The sequence below is a fragment of the Protopterus annectens genome, chromosome 11.part0 (assembly GCF_019279795.1).
Source record: "Protopterus annectens isolate FY-2018-M chromosome 11.part0, PAN1.0, whole genome shotgun sequence".
NCBI classification, from domain to species: Eukaryota; Metazoa; Chordata; order Ceratodontiformes; family Protopteridae; genus Protopterus; species Protopterus annectens.
The window spans coordinates 1112041385-1112066836 of NC_056745.1; the positions used below are offsets into that span (position 1 = coordinate 1112041385).

Here is a 25452-nt window from a genome sequence, read left to right on the forward strand (position 1 = left end):
TATCCTTTTTTTTCCCCTTTTTGCTTTTTTCCCGGCTAGGACCGTTTAAGTTAGAGGACCTAGTCCTTCTTAGTGTTGTTTGTCCTTCAGGACAGTTTGAATTAGAAGTCCTAGTGTGTTGTCTGTAGTTTTAGTTATTGTTTCCGCGCTTTTTGCTGGTTAATCTGTGGTGTCGTATTTAGTATCCTGCCTACTATGTCTAAAGATACTAAAGAACATAAGCCTTCGGGCTTCAAGAAGTGTAGTGAATGTGGGTACAAGATGTCTATTAACGTTGGGCATTCGGTATGTGTTTATTGTTTGGGGGCTATACACCTTCAGGAACCTTGTGCTTTTTGTCATGTGTTCAGCCCTTGTGTTCTTCAAGAATGGAAGAACAAGCTGATACTGAAGGGTCTGCTGAAACCCTCCTTTGAGGAAGATTTGGAGAGGTCTTCTAGTGCTAAGTCCTCTCCCACCAAAACATCTAAAGCAAAGAAACATTCTCCGGCTCCGTCTGTACTGTCGGAGCCTCCAGAGAAAGTTACCAAATCTACTGTGGCATCCTCTGCTCCACTGTCTTCGGTGCCGAAGGAAGTTTCTGAAGCTACAGGACCTACATCAGCTCCCAGTTTTTCGGAGCCAGTGATGGAGATGCTAGCTCGGAGCCGGTCTCCAGTTTTTAGACCAGTCTCTCCTCCTCGCAGGTCTCCTTCTGAGAGGTCTAGATCTCCCACCTTGTCCTCTAGGTCCTCCAGAACACACTCTGATGTGGATAGAGTGGTGCAGAGTCTGCTCCAATCACCGGTGCTGGCTAAATTGCTTTCGGCTCCAGTCCAGTCTGCTCCGGAGCCAGTCACCCATCCATCGTCGATAGATCCTCTGAGCAAATCCCAGCCTTCGGAGCCAGAGTGGTCAGCGCCATATGATGCTTCTAGGTCTGTTCTGATGGCCCTTCCCAGCTTGGCTCCGATCTCTGCTCCGACCCCGTCGTCTCCAGGACTCATGGTTCCTCGGTTGGACCCGAAGAGGAGGCCTAGGGATGCTCTTCAGCTCCCAGCCTTCCCACTCGGTGCTTTTGCTAGAGTGAGCCAGACTCTTGCTTCGGACCTTGTCCCCTCTGCTCCAAGAGATTCCATGGTTAGTCGATCCTCGGAGCCGGGGGAGACCAGCTTTCGAGGTCATGCGGAGTGTGCTGGCCAGATCCTCAGCTGCATCATACAGTTCTGACACACTTTCCCCCTTCAGCCCCAGTAACAGTCTCTGATCGCCCTCTATCTTTGGACAGCAGAGACCCAAGGCCTCAGGAGACATCCATGAGTGGTCCCCCATTTTCTGAGGGCTCACCAGAGTTTGTGCCTGAGGAGCCCCCCAGAAAAAGAACGTGCAAGAGGAAGCACTTAGACTCCCAGGAAGAGTCTCACGTCAGACATGACTTCAAGGAATCAGAGGGGTCCCCCAAGTCGTCCTTTGAGGATATCTCCTTTTCTGATATCCTAGAGATCTTGAAATGGAGAGGCACCTGGCCCTCAAAACCCCCCTCTTAAGAGGAGTCGGTGTTCCTGAAGGCCTTTGGAGCTCAGCCTTCCCCCTCTTGGGTCTCTCCACCCTTCGACAAACTCCTGGATCTGGTTTGTCGTAGGGTGTGGGAAACCCCTGACACTGTGGAACCAGTCCCCAGGAGACCCAACAAATTTCTGTCCGCCCCTGCTGACAAAGACTTTCTTACGAAAGGCGTCCCAGTAGATGCCATGGTGGTGGCAGCTGCCACCAAGAAGGAGCTGGCTGAGACTTCATCTACCGTTCATCCCCCTAACAAGGAGTCTAGGACCATGGACCGGTATGGGAAGCGTATGTTTTCTTCAGCGGCCTTTACTCTGCGGTCGCTGAATTACTTATCACATTTTACAAGGCTCCAAAGAGATCTCCTGAAAGAGCTTGGAGATGCTCTGCAAGGTAACATATCTGACGCAGTGGCTCAGAAAGTCAGTGTTCAGATGTCTACCTTAAATTCTATAGCTAACTCCTCCATGAGGCTGATCTCCTATGCAGCCGAAGGAGCGAGTAGGGCAGCGAGTTCCGGAGTCACTCTGGAGACATTCCTGGATGTGCCTTTGTAATTTCACGGAGGCCTTTAAATCTACATTTACCAATGCCCCTTTTGATGGTTCCTCCTTGTTCGGAACCAAGGTGAAAGACACTCTCACTAGGTGCGAGCAAGAGGGTAAAACTGTCTGCCGTGGGAGTTTGTTTTTCCATGCCTTCTAGACCTTGTCCCAAGAGCCAGAAGGGTGGGAAAATGTGGTTCAAGAAATCGCAGACATTTTTCCCTGATGCACAAAGTGAATCACCCTCCAGGGGAAGGGGGTGGCAACTCAGGTAGATATCGCCCTAGAGGCAGAGGAGGCCCGCTTAACCAGGGAGACCGTGACTCCTTTCGTGGTCCTTCCTGCCAGCGCTCCTGATGGGAGGCCCGACTGCGCTTCTCCGGAGCCAATTGGGGGTCGCATCTCACTATACCCAGAAGCCTTGCAGCACATCACTCAGGACCAGTGGGTATTAAAAATGATTTCCAGAGGATATCCCATTCCATTCTCTTCTCACCCCGCCAATCAAAAGAATCTCAGATGTTGCACTCGATCAAAGGGATTCCGCAGCTTCAGAAATTCAAAAGCTGCTAGAAAAAGGAGCCATCCAGCATGTCCCCCTCAGACCAGCTCGGATTAGGGACTTACTCCAGATTCTTTTTGGTGCCAAAAAGAACAGGGGACCTGAGACCCATCTTGGATCTCAGCCGCTTAAACCTCCACGTGAAGAAGTCCAGGTTCCGAATGGTCACATTGCAATCTATTCTCCCATTGTTGGGAAAAAGTGTGGATGTACTCCATCAACCTCAAGGATGCTTACTACCATATAAAAATGGACAGGGCATCCAGAAGTCACCTACGCTTCCGGCTGGGAGCCAGTCATTTTCAATTTCAAGCCCTGCCCTTTGGTCTCGCCACAGCCCCCAGGGTGTTCACCAGGTGTGTGGCAGTGGTGACAGCTCACTTGAGACGTCAGGGATTCCAAGTGTTTCCGTACCTGGACGACTGGCTCCTCTCTGCCACCACCAGGCATCTGCTACTACAGACCAGAGACGCCACGATTAATCTGTGTCAACAATTGGGTGTCACTCTAAACTGGGAAAAGTCTGCCTTGTCGCCCTCACAGTTTGTCATCTTTATAGGCGCCGAGTTAGACACCGTGCACATGAGGGTGTTTTTACCTCAAGAAAGGATTCAAGGTTTGCAACAACAGGTAAACGCGTTGCTCCCTTTAAAGAAAGTGAAGGCAAAAATGGTTCTGAAATTGTTAGGGACGATGGCCTCAACAATTATGCTGGTCCCTCTTGCGAGGCTACACATGAGGCTCCTTCAGTGGATGCTCTTTGCCCAGTGGTCTCTACAGAATATGCCGCTTTCTCATCTCATAATGATCACAGACAAGTGCAAGCCGGATCTATGCTGGTGGCTTCACACCAGCAACCTCAGTGCAGGGAAACCCTTCGTTCCATTCCCTCCTGTTGCCACAGTGACCACGGATGTCTCCCAGATGGGGTGGGGGGGCTTCATCTCAGCAGGACAGTCCAAGGCATGTGGCAAGAACTCAAGATACATCTGCATATCAATATCTTTGAGATGAAAGCAGTGCTACTGTTGCAAGCACTTCAGAGCGGTCTTCCTCTCGGGACAATTGCGATCCACTCAGACAATATGTCGGTGGTATGGTATCTGAACAAACAAGGTGGAACCAGATCTTATCCCCCTTTGCAGAGAGGCCATGCGAGTGTGGCAGTGGGCAGTGTCTTCCCAATGTTTTCTTGTAGCAACACATTCTGGAGAAGTCCAACGTGATTGCCGACAGGTTGAGCAAAGCTATTCTTATGCCTCACGAGTGGTCCCTGAACAGTCAAGCTGTGGAGCAGATTTTCTGCAGATGGGGTCAGCCTTGCTGCAACCTATGTGCCAGTCCCCTCAATACCAAGTGCAGCAGCTACTTCACCCTTATTCCCCCTCAGGGGGAGTCACCCAGGGATGCTCTGGTCCACGATTGCCCCCCCCCCCCCGGTCTACTGTATGCCTTCCCTCCTGTTCCTCTGCTGACAAAGGTTATTCAGAAAGCGCAATCCTTGGGAAGCAAAATGATTCTGATTGCTCCACAGTGGCCTCATCAAATTTGGTTCCCCTTTCTCCATCCCTGTCTTATGGATGCACCCTGGATTCTGGACCCACAACCAGACCTACTGACTCGTATGTCATGGCAGTTCCATCCCTCTCTTCAAACCCTCCGGTTGACAGCCTGGCTACTCAACTTCCATCACTGATCATGTTTCATCGTTTTTCTCCGGAAGTGGTTCATATTCTGTCTTCTTCCCATAAGCCTTCGACCAGGAAGATTTATTCCAGTAAATGGAAAATATTCTCCATGTGGGTTCATGAAAGGCAAATTGATCCTTACACAGCCCCGATCTCTTCAGTTCTGGAATTTCTGTCCATGCTTTTCAATCGAGGTTCAGCAGCTGCTACCATAAAGGTCCATTTAGCGGCTATTTCCACTTTTCACTTTGCCAATGAACCCAGTTTAATGGCGCACAGACTTTTTGTAAGGCATTTTTGAAGGGCACTGTGCCGCTTCACCCTCCAGTCTTTGAACCGGTTATGCCTGGAAATCTAAATTTTGTGCTACAATGCCTCACCACTTCCCCTTTGAGCCTGCAGCTACTTGTGACATGAAATATTTGACTTACTATCTTCTTGGTAGCCATCACTTCAGCCAGACGTGTCTCAGAGCTCCAAGCCTTGTCAATAAGACCGCCTTACTTGATTTTTCACAGGGACAGGGTTTCCTTCAGACCAAACCCTTCCTTTATGCCAAAAGTGGCTTTGGTTAGTAATCTCAACCAAGCCAGTGAACTGCCCGTATTTTTTCCAGAGTTCTCCAATAGGGCAGAATTCAAATTTCACCAGTTGGATGTTCACAGGCAGTTGCGCTTTTATTTACATAGAATGAAGGATCTTAGAAAATCAGCCCAGCTGTTTGTCTCATATTCAGAAAACAAAATTGGGTCTCCTGTTTCCAAAGTAACTTTGTCTAGATGGATCTCTGGTTGTATTTCCTTCATTTATGCCTCCGGTGGTAAGGATTTACCATTTAGAGTGAAGGCTCATTCTACCCGATCTATGTCTACCTCTACAGCATTTCAGGTCCGGATGTCTATGGATGATATTTGTGCTGCAGCTACATGGGCATCTCCTCACACCTTTATTACTCACTACAAATTGGATTTGGTATCCAGAGGCAGATCTTCCTTTGGCTCCACAGTGCTCAGGAGTATTTTCCACTGAGCCTCCCAGGGTTCAGGTGCTGGGGACGCTGTCCCACGGGTAAGAATATAGGCGAGATTAGATTACATAACATCAAGAAGTTATGTACTCGCCATAACGTTCGATGTTCATCGTGTTACACTGCTGCAGTCATCACACTTTGGTTATCTGCCATCAGGCGGTCCCGCAGTCGGCCCGAGTTCCAAAGTCTTGGTCCGGCGTCTTTTGCGGTCGCTTCTTCCCTGACGTCAGTGCGATAGGGGTATAAAAGAGGCAGCCGACGCCATTTTCTTCAGTCTTTCTTGCCGCGCGGTGCCCGAAGCAGTTCACAAGTGCTGGTCGGCCTACTCCTGAGATTTTCAATTCGAATTTCAGACTGAAGTCTTCAGTAAAGCTAAGTACCCCGTTGGGGAAACTTTTCTTGCATCAGACCGATGTCAGAAAAAGTTAATAATTGCATTTCTTGTGGGAAGCAAATACCTCATAAGGATTTTCATTCTTACTGTATTCCATGCCTAGGCCCAGACCACGACGTCACTGGTTGTCGGTTTTGTTAGGTTTAACAAACGTACTATTAAACGTCGGTTTGATTTCGCCCGACATTACTTTGGTAGAAAATTTAATTACACCATGCCATCGGAGCAAACTATGACCGGGATGCATAAAACGCGCAAAGATAAGGAAAGGCAGCAGAGACCCAAACCAGACACAGAGGCCTCTGCTAGGCCAGTCACCGGTTCTCCGGTTTTCAGTGAGGCGCCTACGCAGCCCCTGACGACCACTGATTTAAAACCACAGGCTGCCTCCGACTCCCAAGCGGAGATTGCTGGGCCTCCGGAGCCTTTACCTTTAGGGCCTACCAACTCCACTGCTGAAGGGGAATCCGATGTAGTTGCAAGGCCTTCAGTTGCTGAAGGTGTCTTCAGACCGACTACACGTACTATTAAATCCTATGCAAAGTTGAAAACTCCTTTAAAAGTAAGGAAGCCAGTACAGCATTCTCCAGTACAAGGCCCTATGCCTAAGAAACAGATGCTTAAAATGGCCGAAGATTTAATTACCCTGATCAGGGTTTCCCATCCCCCTCCTGATAAAAGGCCTAGACAGGAGGAAGACTACGCTTCATCTGACCAGGTTTCCATTTCCTCAGATTCTCCAGAGGAGGAGGAATACTCCTTTCCACCATATGAAGACTGATGCTGAAGAGTCTATCCCTTCAGCATCTCCCCCAGAGGACTACTCTTTTGGGGAAACCTTCCATACCATGAGGGAACATTTCCACTGGGAAGGCCAGGATTACTCAGAATCTAAGAAAAGGCTCCGAGAGTTCCTTTTACTGCCTCAGCACAGACCCCTTGCTATTCCACCAGTGCTAGACATTGTGGATGATGTTTATTCCAAATCTAGTCTTAATCCAGATTCATTACCTCCAGCCCCAGCCAAACCTGACATACTACAGAGTCCCTGACTCTCACAAATTCCTATACAAAAGCCTTGTTGCTGACCCAGAAACCATTTCCCAGGGTCCCAAAGGTGTTAAGGCCTCTCTTGCTAAAAATCCTGTACCCTCTGAAAGGGATTCTAGAGCACTAGACAGATGGGGAAAGAAAGTATACACTTCAGCTACTCTAGCCATGAGGGCTTTAAATTGCCAGTTCCACATGCTGAAATATCAGCAGTATTTGATGTCTCAATTAAAACAAAAAATGCTCACACATTCAGAGCAGCCTGACTACAAGGAAATGCAGGATTTATTGCATGCAGCAGAACAAGTGGGTAAACATACTTTGCAATGTGGATTTGATTAATTGGAAGCTTCTTGTAGAGTAACAGAGTCTGTCATTCGTAGGCATGCTTGGTTAAAAGAACAAAGTTTACCTGATCATGTTAAAGCAAAGTTATTGGATGCACCTTTACAGCAGGATGTTTTATTTGGTGTGAAAGCAGAAGAGGTTTTAAAGAAGATGGAGGATAAGGCAAAATCTATGCAAACGGTCAAGGATTTTTTACAGGTACAACCCCCTCGTTTTAGCAGAAATTGGCCAACCAAAAATTGGTCCTTTCTAACTTCAGATAGACCTCAGAGGGGCAAATACAGACGCCCAAGGGGCAGAGGTCAGCCACAAGGCTCATACAAGCCTCAGCAATGGGGTGCCACAACCCAGAAGGGAGGAGAAGACCGACCTTAAACTTTCAGAAAACAATCTCAATGACTTACCCCTCAGACTGCCAAGCAAATCCCTATTGGCAGCTCCCTTGGGATAAAACTAGCACTTTTTGCAGACAATTGGCACATCATCACAAAAGACAAATGGGTTCTAAATATTGTATCTCAAGGATACAGGTTCCACTTTCACACTTTACCAAGGATAAAAAGAATGCCAAATCTGCCACCAAATCAATGGTCAGAGGCTCAAAGACAAATTGCAGCACTCATGGACATGAGCCATTCAGGAGGTTCCTATGCAGGAGCAAGGACAAGGATTTTACTCGACTCTTTCTGGTCCCCCGAAAGGACAAAGCCTGGAGACCCATTCTGGTCCTTTCGATTCTAAACACTTACCTGGAAGTTCCCAAATTCAAAATGTTGACACTACAGCAGCTTCTTCCCATGCTGGGCAAGAAGGCTTGGCTAGTAATGTTGGACCTCAAGGAGGCATACCTGCATGTCCCTATCAGACAAAATTGCAGAAGATACCTCAGATTTATTTTCAACTCATTACCAATTCTCTGCACTGCCCTTTGGCTTATCTACTGCGCCCAGGGTCTTCACAAAATGCCTGGCACCAGTAATTGCGTACTGCAGACAAAGAGGAATTCAAATATATCCATACCTGGACGACTGCTTATTCAAGCAGAAAGCACGGACATTCTTTTAAAACATCTGGCGTTTGTAAAAAACCTGCTAAGTTGCGTAGGGTACACAGTAAACGAAAAAAAGTCAAAACTAGTGCCCTCACAAGAGATATTCCTTCGTGCCAGCTTAAATACAACGGCCCAGATGGCTTATCTCACGCCAGACAAGCAAGGACAACTGACTCAATATTTCACACTAATGGCAACAAAAACCCAGCTCCCTACAAGAAAAATTGTGCAGGCCTTGGGGTTCATGAAATCTTGCATACTACTAATTCCATATGCCAAACTGCATATGAGGAAATCACAATGGTACCTAAAAAGCGTATGGACTCAGCACAGCCACAGCTTGGAGACAATAATACCTCTCATTCCCTGCCTTCAACAGGAGTTTCTATGGTGGGCTCAGGCATGTCACCTCAAACAAGGGTCATCCTTTCACCCTACCCACAGCCAGGCAGACAATAACAGATGCATCGGATTACGCCTGGGGAGCACACATGGCAATACAATGTATTCAGGGCAAATGGACTGCAGATCAAATGCATCTCCACATCAATCAAAAAGAGATGCTAGCTGTACAAAATGCCCTAACAGCCTTCAAGGACCTCCTACTACCAGGACAACAACTAATAAAGACGGACAACACCACAGTGATGTGGTACATAAACAAATAAGGGGGCACACATTCCTACCCCCTATGCAGGCAAGCAATGACCTTGTGGAATACAGCACTGACCTACTAAGTTCAACTACAAGCACAATTCCTGCTAGGAAAGAAAAATACATTGGCAGACGATCTAAGCAGAAGTATCATGGACCCTCACGAGTGGAAACTAAATCCACAGGTATTCACAATGATAACTCAGAAATGGGGGAGCCCAGACATAGATGTTTTTGCCTCCCCCCCAAAACTACCAACTGCGGAAATTTTGCACATGGACATACCACTCACTAGCTTGGAAAGTGGACGCCCTATCATTCAGTTGGAAAACATTAAAAGTGTACGTCTTCCCTCCACTGCCTCTTCCGGCAAAGGTGCTCCTGAAAGCCAGACAAAAGAGGCCACAAAGGATACTCATTGCTCCAGACTGGCCACGCCAACACTGGTATCCAATATTAAGAAACATGGCTCAAGGCCCACCATGGATTTTACCTCAAATTTACTCGCCTGCTAACTCGGCAAAACAATCAGATTCTACACAGCCAGCTCAAGACCTTAAATCTGGCTGCATGGCAGATTACTTAAACAACCAGTCAACACTCCTTTCTAAAGCTGTTATGGATGTCATTTTGGAGGCCAGGAGACCCAGCACCAGGAAAACATACTCAGACAAATGGAAGAGATTCTGCGCCTGGAACCAGGCTAAAGGCCTAAATCCTCTTGTCCCAAATATTCCTCAGATATTACAATATCTAACTGAGCTGTTGGACAAAGGCCTTTCCTTTTTCATCTATTAAGATCCACGCTTCAGCTATTTCAGCTCATTACAACACGGATCCTCCTATATTTTCACATCCATTACTAAGACAGTACCTCAGAGGGGCTAAGAACATAAGACCGCCCCGGAGAGAACCAACACTAACTTGGGACCTCAATTTTGTTTTGGAAAAACTTACTCTACCACCCTTCGAACCAGCTTTTTCAGCCAAATTGCAATTTTTATCATGGAAAACTGCCCTGCTGTTAGCAATAACTTCAGCATGCAGAGTCTCCGAGCTACAGGCCCTAATGGCAGTGGAACCTTTCATCATTTTTCATCAAGACAAGAGTCTCTTTATGAACTAACCCTACCTTTATGCCAAAGGTGGTATCCAGTGTGGCTCTAAACCAAAGCATTCATTTACCCACCTTTTATCAAAAACCCCAGAATAAAGGGGAAAGGTTCCTACACTCTTTGGACATTCACAGGCAGTTACATTTCTACTTGGATAAAACAAAGGCTTTCAGAAAATCTGACCAACTGTTTGTATCCTATGCTGCAGGATCACAAGGAAAGGCTATTTCAAAACAGACCATTTCAAAATGGATAGGACATTGTATCTGCTTCTGCTACACACACCATGGGAAACCTGTACCTGGTAACATTAGACCCCATTCCACCAGGGCTACAGCCACATCAGCAGCCTTCCTCAGAGGGATACCAACCAAGGATATTCTGGAGGCTGCAACTTGGAGTTCAGTGCACACCTTCACCAAGCACTACCACTTACCTCTGTACTCAAAAACCAGAGCTGGCTTTGCCACTGCAGTTCTGCCGGGCCTCCTAGCTACTCCAAACCCTGTTTAGTACCAGCCGCCCAGCCTTAGCTTTGGGATTCAACCCAAGTGTGATGACTGCAGCAGTGTAACACGATGAACATAGTACAGTTTTGTACCTACCATAAATGTAGATGTTCGAGTGTTCACACTACTGCAGTCCAGGTTACCCTCTCACCATCCCCTCTTCTTAGCTGGGTATTATCTACACCTCCCTTTCTATACAATCTATATGATGTATTTCTATATGGTGTATTTGCTTATAGCTGTAGCTATTGTTTTCTACTTGTGTATGTTTATTTAGGATTATGTATTGCCTTCCTATTTGGGGGCACCTGACATCTGGGGCAAGAAAAACTGAAGAAAATTGCATCGGCTGCCTCCTTTATACCCCTGTCGCACTGATGTCAGGGAACACGCGACCGCAACCGATGCCGGACCAAGACTTTGGAACTCGGGCCGACTGCGGGACCGCCTGACGGCAGATAACCCAAGTGTGATGACTGCAGCAGTGTGAACACTCTAATATCTACATGTATGGTAGGTACAAAACTGTACTATGTATGTAGTCCATCTCGCCTCACATTCTTACTAACCCCCCCCCCCATCCCCCATCCTGGAGGAACTAAAGGTTAGTTCTGGTTTCAGTACTCCTTTCATTATTGGAATGTTTTTTCCTTCTTTGTGTCATGTGGATGAAGGGGAGTGATTGTGTGATTGAGCTTGCAGCAAACAAGATCTGGGGCAAGGGAGCAGTGCAGTATGGGATACCTCTTAGCCCAGCCAATTGAAAGACTTCGAGCTAGAGTATGGCCGAGCCGAGGTTCGGCTCCGAACCCACGAGTAAGAATGTGAGGCGAGATGGACTACGTACATTGAACGTTATGGTGAGTACATAACTTCTTGTTTTGGTATATTGGCAAGCTAAAAGGGCATTAATGCCCGTTCTTGAAATATTTGTATGTATGTAAAATGTTTTCTGCAAACAGTTTGAAAATGTTATTGATTACACTAATAAATGTGGTATCAGCAAAGGAGTTATTCTGTTATCAATAGTGAAACAGTGTCATGCTAAGAATCCTTTAAAAGCCGTATCTGAGCAGGAGGTCAGGCTTCATGTCCTTAATTTTAGGCAACTGCATGTGGTCATTTCAAAAGGATCCTGTGTTCCTGAGGACTAGCTCATGTTTTCTCTACAAAAGAGGTTTCAGAATTGCTGTTTAAACTGGTCTTTTCTTTCAGCTTCCTGTTTTCTTCTCTGACACAAATTGAGGGATCTGTACAATGACTGAATTCTGGATGACAATATGGCCTTGTAGCCATGTAGCAAGTATCACAGGGAAATGGGTCCGTATTATGACAGTGACTTTACTGAACGTCAAAGTGCATATGGTTGAGACCATAAGATCGACATTCTGTAGTGTCAAAAATGTCAAAAAGTTAAAAAGAAAAAAAAAAAATTTTCCCCAGGGGGGCAAGCCACCCCCCACACACCACCATATCACTGAAAATTTTATATATATATATATATATATATATATATATATATATATATACACATATATATATATATATATATATATATATATATATATATATATATATATATAATATATATATATATATATATATATATATATATATATATACACTCCAAGGTTGCACTATAGTGGGGAAAAGGGATCCATGACTCCCACTATAGAAAACGCTGAACTTTCAGAAAGTCGATCATATGGTCTTCTACCATATAAAGTTTGACTTTCCATAAAATTAATCCACTGAAAGCAGCTGCATTAGGAAATACACTGACCAGTGATATAAATGATATTTTAACAGTTCAGCGGTTTAAAAAACATGTTTTTAAACGTATGGAAACTCTAGAAGAGAGGTTTTTTGTGTGTTTGTGGCTTGCAACATTACACCCATGTCTTCATGGGCTCTACTTTAACATATTGATTGCATTTTGAGGTTGCGGAGTACAGGAATGCTGTAAAAAAGTCAAAGCATTAGTAAAGGGAAATAATCAGTACATGCAAACCAGTATACCTAGTGCATTTATAGTGTTTTTATCAACAGTATTGAAGAAGAGCTCAACTTTTCAAATGGGGAAAAATGTGATTGAAATCAAATGCTGACTCATTAAATTCTACAGTATATTTGTTTGCATTTTGAAGTAGAAAATAAGATCCAAGTGAGAAGGGTAGAAAATGTTCCTGTACTTCACAGTTGTACATGTTGTGAAATGGCACATTTAATCTTGTTTTCTTACAGGGCAAAACCAGATGAGCCTTCAGTTCTGGAAAATCCCAAAGTTAAAGCCATTGCAGAAAAGCACAAAAAAACTCCTGCCCAGGTACTTTTAGAAAGAGTTTTTATATATTTTTTGACAGTGTTGATGCATGCATACATATATAGGTATGTGTTTTGTGGAAGGGCATTATCTCTTTTAATACATACTTCCATGGCTGTAATGTTGTGTACCTTTTGTTTGGATGCATTGCTTACTTATTTTCAGAAATGTCGAGCTGTGCCGTTCTGCCGGAGCACATTACTTTCTATAACTGTCTTTTATCATTATTTGCAAATAGCATTTTGTTACCTTCGCTAGTGTTGACATGTATAATGCCTGTCATAACACAGTACTTTCTATCTCCTTTAAGCCATCTGTGCACATTTCAGTTTGGTTTGTATTACCTACACCCTAAAATTAGGTTAAAGGGCCTTTATGAGATTCTATTTGCGTTGAATGCCTCTAAAACCACTTCTGTTTGTTAGGACAAAACTGAAGGCTGAGTATTAGATACTGTAGTGTACTAGTTAAAGAAATACTGTCTTTGGTTTGTCTGCAGTGGCAGAGAAACTAATCTGAAAGTGTGTCTCCTGTAATGTTACAACACCGGAAAGAAACAAATCAGTGAATTTCCTTTAAATTTGCCGTGAGACATGACAAATGGTATAATTGGTATTTTTCCCCTGCATCATTAAGTGGTTAAAATGTTCTCTAATCATTCTATCCTCACTTGAAATTTTATTTGCTGGATTTCAGGGACCAATTTTATTTGCTGGATTTCAGGGACCAGCAGAATCCTGCCAAGATGTCTGTGACACAACAGTTAGATTTCTGTAATATAGTCATTTCCAGTGCAGAAGCGAGGCAGTTTTGGTGGTGGTGAAATATAAGCAGTTGAAAGGCCGTCGCTATTTCCTGTTACCTTATAGGTTTTCCTCTTGAAACACCTCCACCCAACATTTTTTCCTTTTGTTTGGATGATGGTATCTAAATTTTTATGTCCTGACTTAGTAGGCTTCTGCCTTCTGACATTTCACATCTTATTGAAAACAATGGATGTTAGGCAAACAGAGAAAAATGTTTTTCCATATCTCTCTCTCTTTCTGTCTGTATGATAATGCTTACATGCGTGGTAGAGAAAAAAAAAGATTTGCATCACCAAATCATCATTAAAGTATCTTATTAGTATACTGTGAGTCAGTCAGTCTGTTTTCTCGTTATCAAACTGTGGTTCACCAAACTTAGCTTTCATAAAGGTGATTTAGGAAAGGCAGTATTATCACTGGATTTGTGACAGGACAGAGTCTTGAGTAATCGAAGAATAATTTAGAAAATGATGTGTATTTCTTCAAATTTGCATAGAATTATGAACATGTATATTAGATTCTCCCTTAGACAACCAGAATTGTTTTGGCACTGCTGCTCCTGAATTATTTAAAACCCTATAGGATAAGGATAAGGTTATGCAAGACTTGAATCAGATTTTTGTTTCCTCTGTACCCAAGTCCAAGAGGAGCTATCCATCAAAATCTTCCTTTGTCCGTAGACAGGCTATGCAGCCTGCTAGGAGCAAGTGGGTTACTAAAAAGATTCTTCCAGACAATCCCACTCAGTTCTAGAGGCAAAAGCGTTCTTTTCCTGACAAATCTGTCTTCGACATCCAGTCTGTCCTTCCCCCTTGGTTGAATTATTTTTTTCTCAGGCTAACCTTTTCTTTTCCTGTTTGGCAACAGATAACCACAAACACTTGGGTTGTCTCCATTATTCAGCACTGTTATATTATGGCTTGGATGTCCCTCCCTCTATTTTGTGGCCTTACCTCAGCCTCCTTGCCAGCTTCCCCATTTTGCTGTGGTACTGTATGATCTGATGGAATATGGAAGCATACAAGTTGTTCGCTTATCTCAGCAGGGAACATGTTTTTATTCCAGAATGTTTCTGGCTCCCAGGAAGAAGGGGTCATGGAGGCCCATTCCAGACCTATCCTATATCAAAGTTCCTTTCTTCAGGATGTTGTCTCTTTAGGCAATTTTCGCTCTCTTGCTTCCCCAAGCTTTTCTGGTATCTCTGGATTTGAAAGATTCTTTCCTCCATATTCCTATTCAACCTCTCTTCAGGAAGTTTTATGTTTCTCTGTGTTTCACCCTCTAATTATCATTTCTGTGTTTTGCCTTTTGGTAGTTCTATAGCTCCAAGAGTGTTTACCAAATGCCTGGCCCCTGTGGTAGCCTTCTGCAGACTTTAGGGAATTCAAATATTCCCTTACTATGTCAACCTCCTAATTCAAGCCCCCTCTCAACTCCTTCAACATCTACACTTCACTATGCTGCCTCTGAGCAGTTTGGGGTTCACCCTCATTCTGTGTTGACCCCCTGTCAGGGCCAAGTGTTTATGGGTAGCAGGATTTAGAAAATCCTGAAACACTAAGACCTCCTGCACAGTGCAGTCAAGGGAAGGGTCCTCAGCCATCACATAAACACTCTGTTAAAACACCCACACCTACACATAGTAACACTGCATCCAGCGTCTCTACTGCTGAGCCCTTGAGGCAAACCAGCGCATAGCCAAATTTCCTAGTCATTGATGATTCTATAGTAAGGAACACTGATGTTCCCCTCACCAGACCTGAGTAAGTGGAGTCATGGTTAGCTGCCTTGCCGGGGCTAGGATCCATCAAGTCACAAAAGCACTCAGGTCATTGAACCACCAGTACCAGTATGACTGTTTCATAGTCCGTGTGGATGTTAATGACCTGAGACGTACCTCCCTTGACTATATGAAGCAAGATGTGATCAAACTTGCTGATTTTATGTCTCTGGCAGGTATGAGCACTGAGCAACATTCTACCTTCAAGTATGATGCCACATTACCAACAGAAAATGATTGATTTTAACAATTAGCTTAGCTTCTGATGTCAGTCTGGGGGGGGAGGGGTACAATATGTGACAGCTTTGGAGGACATGGTTGACAGATCACACTGCTTTGCCAGGGATGGTCTGCACTTCTCTTCTAGGCTTTTGGATATTGGTACAGATATTTTCCACCCAAAGTTGCAGGGAGTACCACAACAATGCAAGGTTGTAATACCTTTCAGACTTTAGACCAGCTGCTGGACAGGAGGGAACTAAAGGGGTAGGAGTCTGTATTATAAACAACCTTGCATCCAGACTAATTAGTGTATGACCCCCCCCTGGAACTCATAAAAGTGCAATTCACCATAAACAGGGCCTCATACTATATCCTTGCAACCTATAAGTTCCCCTCCATGTCCAGGAAACCCTAACTTCCTATCTCAATGTACTGGAGTACCTCGCTGCTCAATCCAATATGATATTCATGAGGGATCTCAACTACCCCTCTGTAGATTGGGAATCCTACACTACTTCTAATGCACAAGCCCAGTGATTCCTAAACTTTAATTCCAACGTCCTGGAACAGTTGGTCCAGTCACCTACTAGGGTACAAACATCTTTGATCCTGTATTCATAAAAACATGGGGTGCCAATGTTCCTTGCCCAATGTAATGTCTTCGGCCATCAGATCTGACCATAAGGCCCATGCTACTTAAAATAAAAATTAAATCCAGGGATCCAACAAAACCAAAAACCTGTATGAACTATTCTAAGGCTAACCTCTCTCTACTAAGCAGCACCATGGCTAAATTCCAGGCATTCCCAACCCCAGCAAACACCATAGCATATGCTGAGCTATTGACAAAAATCTCTGTACAGTCATATTGATAGCCATATAGAGTGAGCTGTGCCCACTCATGTTAAGAATAAAACAAACTGAAAAGGCAAGCCCCCCCCCCGGTAGAATCGCAGTATAAATTGGTTATATACAACAAAAGATTTTTGTCCGAGCGTAGGAGTAACAAAGCCATACATATTAAAAGCCCCCTGCCCAATCTAAACGGGAAGGCGAGTGTGTTAATACTTAAAAGCCTAAATTTGAAGAAAAAGTAGCTTTTCAGGTAAGGGGCAATCACAATGCTTTTCTACAGCTATGTCTATAATCTCAAGGGAAGTACACCACAATGCACAGAGCTTATCGTAATTGGCATCACCCACACTGAACCGGAGGGGTCCAAAAGGAGAGATGAAAAGTCAGCAAGCCAAGGAGAGTTGTAGTGCTGAAATTGAATTCGTCCTGTAGTCTTGGTGAGTACCTTCACAAGGTGGACCCTGTTTTCTGCAAAATGTCACCAAGGCGACACTGATGTATAGACTGCATTTATATAGCATATATCGTGGACAGAAGTAGAGCAAAAGATAGCTGGGTACACAAGACCCAGGATAAAAATGTGTCCAATCCTGGTAGGCGCAGTGATGCTAGGACTGGAAAAAATGACAGTGTAGAATCCTGAAAATATGGAAACAGTCATACAATGGGGTCAGGCCCAGGGGGGTATCCCGCCTGTTGTAGAAGGAAGTAGCAGTCTACAAAAATCACAAAAACTGATAGTCCAAAGAAGAGCCATAAAGACAATATAGTGGACTATTGAGGATAAGAAAGAAATTACGTATTGTTGTTATTATGCAAAAAGCCCAGAATTTCCAGACACAAGATATACAGAAAGATTAAGAGATAAATTAGAAGAAAGAAAAATACTTCTGCAAGAAAAACTGTCAGAAGCTTCAAATAAAAATATGTGGTCATTAATAAAACTGATTTTTGAAAAACAGTTTATAGACAAGAAACTTTGATCTGTTTGGAAAAAGAAGCATCTGAGGAAGTGCGAAAATATAAACAACAAAACCCAGATATTTTTGAAAAGTATAAAAAAGAAATATCTACATGGAAAAGAAAGAGATTTGACGTGGTGCAATATTTATGCAAAAGCCAAATTAATCAACTTAAAGAGGGCAGCCCCAAAGATATTTGAAGAGAAATACAGGCAAAGACATCCAGACGTGCAACATTTCACAATAAGAAAAATAATATCACAATGAGGGAATGTAGAAAAGCAGATTAGTAAAGTAGAAGTTAAAAAAAAATAGAAGTTGAAGTAATGGAGTGCCTGCGAAGTGAAGGATTTGATGTAGAAGGTCTAACACAAGTTACATCACAGCATGCTGGAACGAGTTCCTAAATTAAAGAGAAACAGGAAGACCAGATATTTCAAGAAGAAATATGGACACGAGAAAGAAAAAGAGAATTAATATGGTGTAATATCTATGTAAAGGAGAAAGCAAAACTAACAAATACAAAAAGAGCAACACCTAAGAAATTTGAAGAGAAATACAGGCAAAGGAATCCAGACGTAAAAAAAAACTTTACAAAACAGAAAATAAGAAGACAGAGGAAAAGGAGATCAGTAATGGGGGCGTTGGAGAAATAGAAACTGAGATTATGGAGTACCTCCAAAATGAAGGATTCGGTGTAGAAAATCTAATTCAGGAAGCACCACAAAAGGATAGAGCAATGGAATGCCAGATTAAGGGGAAACGAGTGGAATGGGAAACAATTGGTCAGGTGCCATATGAAGGTATTTTGGAGCCTTCCACAGGAAACCACTATAAATATTCACTTGAAGCTGGATGGCAAGGGAAGGAGCAGGAAACTGTGGAAACTCTGACACAGTTAATGTTTGAGTGATAGTCCAGTGAGTTCTCCTATGACAGAGCAGCTGATGGCACACAGTGAAACTGAAGAGAATGTGCCACAGGAAGATGCAATAGAACTGTATAGAATGCCCACAGGAAATGGAAAACAAAAAATGTGCCTTCAGTGTAGAAAAAACAAACTAAGAGAAGAGTTGTTTGACTTATTTGAGACAGACATATGTAGATCGATGAAAGAAATAGACTGCAGAAGGTCAATAAAACCCCAAAAATCAGAAGTTTGATAAAACAAATGGAACACAATAATTAGTACTGTCCATAGAGATCCATGTGATACAACAGAAGTAAACAGGATATATTACTGTGCAGCCTTGTTAACTGATAAATCTCTACCACAAGAACATAGGGTAGTGAGGGAGAGAAAGGGGGGGAATTGAATACCATCATGGAAGTATTGAATAGAGAAAACTATAAAGCAATTAAAACAAGTGTCTCAAAGTATAGAAGAGGGAACAGATCAACAAAAATACTTAGATAGACATGATAAAAGCAATGCATTGTATTAGAACAGATCAGGATCTGTCATGCACTATATTAACATCTTTGAAGATTTAGCCACGAGTAAGAAATATTTATATTCGTACACTGAACAGGCACCAACCTGGCTAACAACAGGAAAAATAATGTGCCTACTTAAGAGTGAACCTGTAAGCTACCCTAAACTTATAGACCAATTACTTGCCTTCTGATGACGTATAAACTATACACTGGAATTGATGCCGACAGTCTATAGTCATTTAGAAGAAAACTCAATTATGGCAATAAAAGTCGTAAGGAACCAAAGGACTATTTGTTGTTAAAGTCATAGTGGAGAACTGTAAAAAGGGGAAGAATTTAACTATGGCATGGATTGACTACAAAAAAATAATTTGATAGCATCCCACATTCATGGATAACAGTGCTTAAAATATACAAGATACACCCTACACTGATCAACTGCATAACATTGACCATGAAACAGTGGAAGACCAATTTGCAATTAAGCCATGATAAAGGACAAATTATTATTCCAGGGATAAAAATTCAGAGGGGGATATTTCAGGGTGACTGTCACCACTGCTATTCTACCTTGCCCTTAACCAATTAAGCTGTCTACTTAACAGCTTGGGCCATGGCTATAATTTGGCTCCAAGAAAACAACTAAGTGTAAAGACTTTTCATCTGCTCTTGGTCAACGATTTGAAACTGTTTAGCTCATCAGATGAGGAACTGAAAGTACAACTGCAAGTTGTCAGAAACCTTTTCAGATGATATAAGAATATCATTTGGTCTTGATAAATGTGCAAAAGCAGCCTTTAAAGCAGGAAAACTGCAGCAACAAGAAAACATCAGTTTGGGACATGAATGTAATATAAAAGAACTTGAGCAAGAGGGAGCGTACAACTATTTGGGAATTGAAGGATCAACAATAAAACATGAACAAATTCAAATAAAACTTAGAAAGGAGTACTTTAGAAGACATATTAATCCTGAAAACAGCACTGACATGTAGGAACAAAATCCAAGCTATAAAACAATTTGTTCTTCCTGTCCTAACTTACTTTTGGAGTGATTGATTGGCCCCAAAACGTGTTGGATAGATTAGGTAGGAAAGCAAGAAAGATGATTCATGCTTACCAAATGATTTATAAAAATCAGTGCATACCAAAATTATATATTCTCCATTCCAAAGGAGGAATGGGCCTCCATTAAACTGATTACATGTAAAGATCTGCAATCATGGGACTCCATAGAGGTCTGCTGACCTCGCAAGACCCAAATGTAGTGAACGTTTTGAAACATGAGAATAAATCTAAGATGACTTCCCTGCTTAGGCTAGCAGAAGCATATCCGCGTCGAGCAGGAATGGAAATCAAACCACAAGTGAATAAAACCAGGTAGCAACTGAATGTGCCAAAAAAAACCGAAAGAATACGAGGTGAAGGACCAGATGAGAAGGCAAGAAATGTGGAAAATGCATAAATATAGTTGCAAGTAGAGAAAACTTCTGGAAGAACCTCATGTTGATCAGGAATGAAAGCAGGAATAGTTAAGGAGAGGCCAATTCAAGCCAAGAGAAGAAAGGTTAATATTGGCACAAGATTGTAATCCAACGTGTACGTAGCCCACTAAGTCCATTAAACATGTGGGAGAAACAGACAAATGTACGTTTTGTAAAAAATTATTGGAAACAGTTGCACACCTTGTTGCTGGTTTTGACATACTAATGGCAGAAGGACTGTATATTGAAAGGCATAATAATGTGGCGAGACTGTTGCACTGGGGATTGTGCAAACATTATAGTGCTGAAGTGGCGGAAAAACACTGGAAACATGAGTCACAAAGCATCATAGAAAATGGTCTACGTCACATGGGATCATCCATTACCAATAGTTCAAAAGATAGATGCAAGAAAACTGGATATAGTGGTCTAAAAAGAAGGCAAAAGTAGCATTGATCATTGAAATTGCCACACCCAGTGACTAGTGTCCTGCATACAGAGAGAGAGTAATAAAATATCAGGATTTGCAAGCCGAAACAAGAACAATGTGGAAGGAAAGATACTCAGATAGTTCCAATAAGTAATAGGAGCAACAGGTCTTATAAAAGAGTCTACAATCCTATTTAGATTTGCAACAAATACATGTAACTCCATACGAATTGCACAGGAGTCATTACTGGGCACATTGCGGGTGCTGCAAAGAGCACTTTTGGCTGACATCAAAGAGTGAAACGGTACTAATTTCATGAGCTTCAATCGTAATTTGACTTAGGAAATGGGGTCCATTCCTGCCATGGTATTAGAAAACCTAAAGATTTGGAGAAATTAAAAATGGAGAAACCAGAGGCCATTGCCAACCTTTTGGTTGACAGGTTCAGCTCGGATTTCTCCTCCCACTCCCCTCCTGATAGTCCAAAGGAAAATACCGCATACCACAATCCCCCTAGCCATTACTAGGGAACAGGTCATCAGTGCATTTTCCAAGACCCAAAACACTGCATTGATAGGCCCTGATAAAATTGCAGGATGTTTTAATAAATAGCATGAAACACAACCTCTCTGGCCTACTTAAATCACTTTTCAGCTGGAGCTTTCAGTCAGGATTTGTGCCCAAGGAATGGGAGATGGCTACAGTCCTTTTGCTGCATAAAGGAGTTCCAACTACTGATCCAGGTAACTACAGGCTTGTAAGTCTTACCAGCCTCATATGAAAGGCCATGGAACGAATCGCCATGGACATGACAAAATAGGGATATAGGTAACCTGCAAACGCTGGACGCATCACAGTTCGGCTTTGTTAAAGGAATATCATGCCTATTACATCTGGTGGACTTTTTAAGAGGGTCCCCAAAGAATTAGATGAAGGTAAGACTGTGCACACAGCTTACCTTGACCTGACCAAGGCTTTTGATCCAATACCCCACTCTGGCAGTATAGCAAAGCTCACTAATTTAGGTATAGACCCTTTTATCACCCACCGGATAGCAAACTGGCTCACTTATAGGACACATGATCAGAATAGGTGAGGCCAATTCCACCAAGAGGCCAGTCAGTAGAGGAGTCCCCTGCTCTTTTATGGCATCCATTTCTCTGAAATGGAAGCAAATGCTGAAGGTTTTTGGCTGACTGGGTTTTAAGATGATTGCAAGCTTGGGGGGGGGTATCAATTCCCCACAAACATGAGCATTCTTGAAGAAGGTCCATCTCTGACTAACAAATTGTGCCAAAGCCATAGTCTTAAACTCGATACTAAGAAATGCATAATTGCACCCATTGGGAAGACAACCATTCCAGCTAATTACCATGTTGATATACCCTGCCCCTAAGAGTCAAGCCAGTGGTCAGGGATCTGGGTACTCGGACAGTAGCCTTGCCTTTGACCACCATGTGGCCACAGTAGTGAGGAAATCCTTTTTTGTTGCTCAGCTTGTAAGTAAGGGCATTGCATCTAGATGCAAAGAGTTCATTATCCCACTGCCTTGCCTTTGACCACCATGTGGCCACAGTAGTGAGGAAATCCTTTTTTGTTGCTCAGCTTGTAAGTAAGGGCATTGCATCTAGATGCAAAGAGTTCATTATCCCACTGTACTTCACTATTTACAGACTAATCATAGATTACAATGCTCCCTTTGGTATGTACCTGATCAGACATATGCAGCAACTAGAGTGACCTCAAAGGTTTCTTACAAAAAGAATGCAAGGTGTAATAAACCTGCCTTATGCTAAGTGCCTTAAAGCCTTTTCCTTCTACTCAGCCTCCTATACATTGCTGAGGGGTGATCTATGCCTGGCTTACATAACCCTACAGTTATGAATCTCCTGCATATTTGTAAGTCAAACAGTACCAGAAATACAGGGTCTAGGGACTTAAACAGAATGTGCTGGAGAGACGAGATACGTGTCCCTGAGACTGCCCCTCCTATGGAACAAGATTCCCATCCATGTGAAGCTGAGTTTGTCCATTAACCACTTTAAGTGTAACCTAGACCAGTGGATGGGGAATAGGAAATTTGCACCAGGCCTGGTACCCATATCCCTTAATGGACAGAGGTAGCTGATAAATGCCTGACTTTCCATGTCCTGTTCCGATACAGGACATCATTATTCTTTCTGGAAAACTTGGCTAAGGTTAGAAAGCCCCCTCCCCCTGGTCGTTAGCCTAGTAACATTCTAATGATGGTATGAGTCCCAGTGTTTGGTTGTCTTGCCTCACAAGGTCCCACTGACTGCTTATTTCTAGTTTCTTCTTCCTTTTCCAGTCCTTCCTGCAAGGGAATTTCTCCAAGCTCTGGGATACATGGCAAGCACCATTATCATGGTTCCTTTTGCCAAACTCCACTTGAGGAAATTTCAGTGGTATCTCAAGACTCTTTGGCTCCAGCACTGCCACTCGCTGGAATATCTAGTCCCTCTCTTCCTGTGTCTTAGTCTCAAGCTCCAGATTTCTATAAGTCCAGGTCTGTCTTCAAGTTTCTCTCCTTACTCAGAAGCTTTATATGAATGCTTCCCATCAAGGTTGGGAAGCCTCTTCCAGCAATTGAAAGTCCATGGTCTTTACGCCCATCAACAGATGACAGACCATACCAACATAAGAGATTAGGGCTCTATTCTTAGCTCTCCAGGCCTTCCACTCCCTTTAGATTCCAGGCTGTCTAAAGGTTTTTACAGACGATACAAGTCATGTGGTACAGCAACAAGTAGGGGGACATAAATCGTACCTTCTTTGTAGGCTGGCTTTTAGGGTTTGGGATTTTGGAGTCTGCCATCACCTAGTTCTTCAGGTGGTTTACATCCCTTCAGAGCACAGTCAAGTGGCAGAATCTTTGAGTAGGTCCAGGACAAATCCTCATGAATGGATGCTTCACAGGGAAGTGTTTCTGGACATTGTTCTTTGGTGGGGTGCTCCTCAGGTAGATCATGTTGCCTTCCTTCTGAACAACTTCCCCAGTTTTGTTCCAGAGTGCCAAGTCCTCTGGCTTGGAGAGTGGATGCCATGTCTGTTTCTTGAAAAGAGATGTGAAGTTGTTCAATCTCGCCATTCATTCTTGACTGATGGGTTCAGAGCCGATCCATCGGCTCCAATACAGCCGTTTGTAAAGCTCAAGGTTTACCAGAAGCTAGAGACCAAGCCCCTTATCCCATGACGCACTGCTGGAATTACCCCAGATCTAGTTTGACGCAGCACGGATCAGAGGTTCCGGTTTGCTCAAGCCATTTTTGTCTTCAAAATAAGCGTTTTTCGCAAGTTATTTCTAACATTTTTTCAAGTATTCTAGTTGGTTGAGTAGTTTGTGTAGCTTCTTGCAAGCTCCCCTTCTCTGCTATATTATCTACATAGTTTAGTAGTTTGCATTGGCCTCATGTTTGGCCTAGTTGATAATTTAGCTAGTGTTGGTCCCCTTTCTTTTGGGCCATTGTTAGTGTGTGTGTAATTTTTTTACAGTTATATCTGTAAATTTGGCTGTTCACTAGGCTTGTTCTGCTTTTAGACTAGGTGTGGTCCTATATAGTATATTCTGAGTGTTTCTCATTAGACTTTTTGTGTGCATTTTTGCTGTTATGCTTGAGTCATTGTTGGTTGTTGTTTGATTGTTAAAGCTAGGTATCTGTTTTGGGATATGTCTGACGACAAGGGCAAGCACCCAAAGTCTGGATTTAAGAAATGCCCAGACTGCAGCCAGAAGATGACTGTGACTGATGGCCACGTTCAGTGTGTCTATTGCTTAGGTGATGTACATTTGCAGGAGTCCTGCAGCATTTTCCTCAAGGGTCTTATTGGAGAGGAAAAGGAAGCTAGTTGACAGAGGCTTGTTCTAGCATCCTTTTTCTGAAGCATTGAGGGACCGGGATGGGGCCAGCAAGTCTTCAGGGGACTCCAAGGACTTTAAAGTGTCTAAAAAGTCTAAAAATTGGAAGATTCTGGGACATCAGCTCCACAGATCTCAGAGCCGAGTGTCTCTGTGTTTCGGAGCCAGCCCACAGTTCTGGAGCTGGTATCCGTGAGACCTGAATCTCCACTCCTTCAATCGGCACCATTGGTGCACTCCTCTAGGTCTTCTGTCTGCCTTTCAGATTTGGATATGGACTGATTAGTGCAGAAGCTCTTACGGGCACCAGGTCTTGCTAAATTGTTGTCTGCTCCGACCCTAGTGTTGGAACCGAAGACCACTACCCTGGATTTGACTGCTCCTCCTCCAAGCCATTCTAGATCTGGACCCAGTTCCGGACCTTCTGACATATCCGTCAGGGGACCGCCATCCTTCCTTGCAGTCACTGAAGCTAACAGCTTGGCTGCTCCAGTTCCCCTCATAGCCAGGCTTCATACCTTTTCCTGTGAGACAAACCAGATTATTTTGTCTTCCCATAAGCTGTCCACCAGAAGATTATATCTGAGTAAGTGGAAGAGATTTTCCATATGGGCTGCTAAGCAGAACATTGATCCTGATCAAGCACTCTTGACGTCCATATTGGAATTCTTGACTATGATCTTTAATAAAGGAGTGGCAGCCGCAACAGTTCAGGTCCAGTTGGCTGCTATATCTAACTTCTTGGAGCTAACGGGCTAAACATAATGGCCCACAAGTTGTCCAAGGCCT

At 43.3% G+C, this 25452-nt stretch overlaps 1 protein-coding gene across 1 annotated transcript in view; it reads left to right on the forward strand.

Annotated features, from left to right (window-relative positions):
• Nucleotides 1-25452, forward strand: part of LOC122815718 (aldo-keto reductase family 1 member B1-like) — a 547809-nt gene that overhangs the window by 278047 nt on the left and 244310 nt on the right. The window contains exon 7 of the mRNA XM_044088466.1: nucleotides 12733-12814. Within this exon, the coding sequence (XP_043944401.1) occupies nucleotides 12733-12814 (82 nt within the window). The remainder of the gene's footprint in view (nucleotides 1-12732; nucleotides 12815-25452) is intronic.